Raw genomic sequence first — 5,378 nt, forward strand, 5'->3', positions numbered from 1 at the left:
TGATCTGGTTCGACCTTCGCTTTTCTTTGACTTCTCTTTTGCCTGCCCCTTTGTACCTTCGCTATTTCTGATCTCCTGGTTTTTGACTTTTTGCCTGTCTTTTTACTTTTCTTTTGGAAACTCGATTCTGTGCCGCACTCTCTCTGATCACCTGGCTACGAACTTCGCACTGATTAAAGACAACGTTTTTTGGATTTCCCTGGTCTGCGTGTGGGTCCTTACTCGGAACATCACACATAGAGCGTATGCAGGAGTTCATTGCTTAGAACAAGGTCCTTAGAATGACATACATTTTGTTATTTGAGCAGTGATTGGATTTCCTTCCAAGTCAATCAAGTGGTAGCACAAATTATCTCATCTATCAACCAGCTTAACAGGGATACAGCAAATATCCTGATACAGTAATGTCATTATATTTAATAGGGCCCAATCATAAAAAATCACCCCAGTCAAACTGCACAGTACATATCTACTAACCAACTAGTAGGTTCAGTAGGTTGCATTCAGATGATTCAATGTGTACAGTATGGATAGTGCATAGTATGCCATCGCATTAAACAATGTACTGTAATGCCAGTATGAGATTTTGTGAGGAAGTTCACAGTCCTATGAGCAGATGGTAATGTGAATACTCCTCTATAGCAACTGACATATTAAAATCATTTGTTTGCATATTTCAAATTATATTATGTAGCTACGACAAAGTTATGCCCATGTATAAGAATGCCAGTATATGTCCATTTATTATGAGTAGAAATGCTATTATCCTTTTTTGCATGAAGGAGCTTCCCCACCCACAATCCTGCCTGGCTTCACTCTCTCTCAGCAGGTGCGTTTACCAGAGCCACCAGCGTCTGGAGCTGCTGAAGGACTCGTTTGTTCTTCTGCACCTCTCTGGAAGTTTCCTCAAACCGCCGTCTCACCTCCGCTACTTCCTCCTTAAGCCTCTCTATTTCTGCATCTTTCTGCACACAGCTCTCTCTCAGTCTCTCCATCTCTCTGTCCTTCTCCTCAGTGCTCTCTCTCAGTCTCTCTATCTCTGCCTGCAGTTTGTCTCTCTCCTGGTCTCTCTCTGTCAGAGCTGCGGTGTGCTCCTGTGCAGCTGCAGCAGACTGCGTTCTTAAAGCATTGAGCTGCAGCGCGGCGTCTCTGTGTCTCTCTGCCTCCTCCCTGGCCTGCTCCTCACATGTCAGTCTGAGCGTCTCTGTGACCTCACCAAGCTGCACTGCCATCTCTCCCAGCTGCTGCAGTGCCTGTGTGTGCCTCGCTGGTGTGCTTGAAGTACACACATTTGGCATGCGAGGGGGGATTAGGTGTGCCTCCTTCTCTGCCACGCCTCTCTCCTCCTTCTCTGCACTCTCCAGTCGTCCTCTTGGCTCCTCTCTTTCTGCCTGGACTCCCCTCATCTCCGCCCTCCTCTCGATCTCCTTCTCCAAAGGTCTGCCTTGCTCCACGTTCCACTCTGCCTGCTGTGCCGCCGCCTCCAGGGCGGGGCCAGAGATGTGCCCCTCCTCTTGCTGCCACTCCCCCGGCTCCCCTTTGCCTCTCTGTTTGTCTGCCGGTATAGGCCTCCGCATGACCCTCCCTGCCTGGGACTCCCCAGAGCTGTAGAAGTTGGCTACACTCCCTGCCACCATCTCCTGTACCTTCCCCAGCAGCTCCGCCACCTGACAACCGTTGCCTCGGTATCTGTTGTCAAGGGTGTGGCAACCTCCATAGCACACCCCCACGCACTCCTGGAGCTCCTTATTGCCTGTTTGGACATGCTCCTCGACACCCTGGCTCTGCTGTTTGTCCACATAGGTGAAGAGAACCACTGTGCGCCTATACATTTCCTCCCCAGATATCTGTGTTGACATTGTTTGCAGAGTCTCTGTGAGCGTCTCCCTTGACCTGTTCACTGGGGGACCAGGAGAAAGAAGTGTGGGGTTCAGGGTAGGAGAGGTAACATAGGTAATAACAGAAGCATACATTATACAGTTACAATTCATTTAATGCGTACTTTCAATAACAGTTGGTTCATGCTGCAAAGCATGTCTGGGTGATTGGGGGTTGAATTTAAAAACAGTTTATGAACGTCTGGAGAGGTCATCTCAGAAAATGTAGTAAGACTCACATCAATAAAGAACAAGCTGATCACGTTATGTTACTGTTATGTTTCTGTTGTCACTTCACTTTCTAGTTGATTATCTGTTTTTCTCCTGCACAATCTCTATGGGCGTGGTTTCCTCTAACTCTCTCTCCCCTCAGCTGATCACTCTCACCTGTCCTGGCCACATTCTCATGCACTGGTTAATCACTCTCATTTCATTCACCTGTTCCCTGTTTGCATTTTCACGCTCTATTCAATTATCTCTCATTTCACTCACCTGGTTCACATGGTATATATTCTCTGTTTCCCTGCTCTTCTGTGCCAGATTGTGCCTCTGTTTACAGTGCCTTTCCAGCAGTTTTCGCTTGTTAGTTTGTCTCGTGCTTGATCTTGCCTGTTTTCCCAACCACCGATTTTTGCCTGCCGTCTTTGCTTTGCTAATTTCCTGTTTTGACCTTCGCCTGTTTCTCAACTTTGATTTTGCCTTCTGTTTTTGTACTTTTGCCCCGGTGGATTTTCTGATTTTGATCTTATGCACAAACTGACTACAAGACTGCCTGCTGTATTGTGTACCTTTGCGTTCAACATCTCCTACGGGAGTTTCGCCACTTTGCTGTCTGAATCTGCTTTTGGGTCCACCCAACGTCAACCTGTGACAAACACCCAAAATCTGCAGAAGAACTGTGGCAAGTTCTCCAAAATGCTTGGAACAACCTACCAGCCGATTTTCTGATAAAACTGCAGGACGGTGTACTTAAGAGAATTGATGTAGTTTTAAAGGCGAAGGGTGGTCACACCAAACATTGATTTTATTTAGTTTAACTATTTACTGCTCTTTATATTTTTTCAATATTTAAAACCTTTCGTTTCATTATTTCTGAAAGCATCTTGGCTGTACAGCATTTTTTTTTTTTTTTTTTTTTTTTTACAGGTGCCTAAGAGTTTCGCACAGTACTGTATAACAAGCCATAAAAATGCAAAAGGCATTTTTATGAAATCATAGAAATAAAGTTATAGCCCCTACTTAATTTAATAATATACATATATAAAACAGCACTTCACTCTCTTGCTCTGTCTTTTGTGACTATGATATGCCATTTAAGGGAATCGCTGCATTTCGAACCCAAATCTTTATTTTGTTTGCATTGTAATTTAATCTGGATAACTTTCACGTTACTGGCAAAACATTAGCAAAGTAAAGTCAAAGTGAAAATATATATTTGTGCAAGTAATATATCATTTTTATAATCTATTATATGAAGCAAAAATAAGACTGGCACTCACAGGTAGGAGGTGGGCTAATTTCTGTTGTTCCTTTGCTCCTGGGTGCTTTCCTGCAGTTGGTGGTATTCTGTACCTGGTCTCTGTCACTCTGGATCTGTTCCTGTCCCTGGTCTCTGTTGCACCAGTTCTGTTCCTCTCTCTCATCTGGCTCAGTCCATTGCTGACTCAGTTGAAGTTCCTGCTCTGGCTGGACGTCTGGTTCAACATGCCGCCGTTTCTCACATACGTAGCATCCACAATTTTTTGACCTCATATGCTCTACCTTTTTCAAGAGCTCTGTGACCTGAGTTTCATCTCCCGTGTTTAAGTTATTGAGTACGTGATACCTGTTCTCACATTTTCCGAGCAGCCTCTGCAAACCACCACCTATGCTGACAATGTACTGCTCTATTGTAGAGCCAGCCAGCCTGTCCCCGCAGGTGAACAGCACCAGTGTGTATCCCCAAACCATCTCCCCGAGCAGACGCATGTGCTCGTCCAGTCTCGTCAGCATTACGTCTGAACCCACAGGGATGGTCAGGAGGAAGGCGTGGGGCCCTGGGGAGCACAAGGACACGCTGCGCTCTGTCTCATCTTTGATCTCCTTTGGGATGGCGGCCGTGAAATAGTCCCAGCCTGGAGTGTCAACCACAGTGACTTCCTTACCTGCAACCTTCCTGGTCCCAACTGTACATCTACTTTTCACTTTGCCGATTGCAAATGTGCTGCTCCTCAGGATGGTGTTTCCTGCAGAGCTCTTTCCAGAATTCCTTCCCCCAAGAAGCACCAGCCTGAGATCAGCCCTACCTGCCCCACACCCTTCCTGATTTTCCGACATTTGGGCTCTGTCAGCTTTTCGAAATGGCAGACGGCCTATCCAACCTGCCATCCCGACTGATCCTCAGATGTCTCACAGAAAGAGTAAGATGGCTTCCTTTCACTTTCTCTTGTGAAGTTTGTTGTTTCTTGCAAAACCTGTACTACACCTACAACTGAAAGCATTCGCTTGAACAACAAGCCACACCCATAAAAATAGTTGTGGTGTTATTTGTCGAAGTCAGTCCTCACAAACTCTTTGCATGGTAAATGGTAAATGGACTGCATTTATATAGCGCTTTTATCCAAAGCGCTTTACAATTGATGCCTCTCATTCGCCAGAGCAGTTAGGGATTAGGGGTCTTGCTCAAGGACACTTCGACACGCCCAGGGCGGGGTTTGAATCGGCAACCCTCCGACTGCCAGACAATCGGTCTTACCTCCTGAGCTATGTCGCCCCCCTGTCGCACCACACTTCATATAGAGTAACTGCTACATGCTGGATAGTATTCCTTTGAGGCAAATCATTTGATGATGATGATGATGACTTTATTGTACTGCAGTTCACATCTCTACAGAAAATTCTAGCTGAATTACATTTCTTATGGAAAATATGGAATGTCAAATCTGTGCTGTGGCAAGGTTGGTGTTTGGGAGTTACAGTGTGTACTTATAAACTGGAGGCTGCAGGTTCGACTCATCAGGCTATGTGTATGTCATATGGGTTATGGCTCTCTGCCAAGCAAATAAATAATAAATAATTACTTGAAATCAGGAAGCACAGCCAGTGTCTCTGCACTGCCCTATGCAGGGATGCTGAAGCAAGTTGTAAACAACCATATGCATGAAATAAGGTACAAGTTTTCAGCTTTGGGTAAAACTATGCTTGGGTAGAGGTTACTGAAAAGCACACGCAATATTGTTCCTGGACAGTAGAGATATGTGATCCACAGCTTGAACCTGCTATAAACCTTAGTACTTGCTTAGTGTGGCAATACATAGGTCAATTTCGCAAGAAACTTGGTGTTTGGGAGCTTTTTTAAAATTTCTGCTCAATTCAATTAAATTAATTTTTAATTGTGTAGCACTTTTTTGCAGAAACACTGTCACAAAGAAACTTTACAAAAACAGGAAATATGAAACAATCTACAATAACCCTGATAATACACATTTTACTGTGGTATAAACATATCTTTGCTGGTACCCA

The 5,378-nt window shown here is 44.8% G+C and overlaps 1 protein-coding gene across 1 annotated transcript; it reads right to left on the bottom strand.

Moving 5' to 3' along the window:
* Positions 1 to 244: 244 nt before the first annotated feature.
* LOC135247035 (trichohyalin-like) lies at positions 245 to 4,027 on the bottom strand. Its single transcript, XM_064320337.1, has 2 exons — positions 3,377 to 4,027; positions 245 to 1,900 (listed from the first exon to the last, which is right to left on the bottom strand). The coding sequence occupies exons 1-2, from the start codon at positions 3,867 to 3,869 to the stop codon at positions 813 to 815; spliced, it is 1,581 nt and encodes a 526-aa protein (XP_064176407.1). The 5' UTR covers positions 3,870 to 4,027; the 3' UTR covers positions 245 to 812.
* Between the last annotated feature and the right edge of the window lie 1,351 nt (positions 4,028 to 5,378).

This window comes from Anguilla rostrata, unplaced genomic scaffold (genome assembly GCF_018555375.3).
Source record: "Anguilla rostrata isolate EN2019 unplaced genomic scaffold, ASM1855537v3 scaf1044, whole genome shotgun sequence".
In the NCBI taxonomy this organism is placed as follows: domain Eukaryota; kingdom Metazoa; phylum Chordata; class Actinopteri; order Anguilliformes; family Anguillidae; genus Anguilla; species Anguilla rostrata.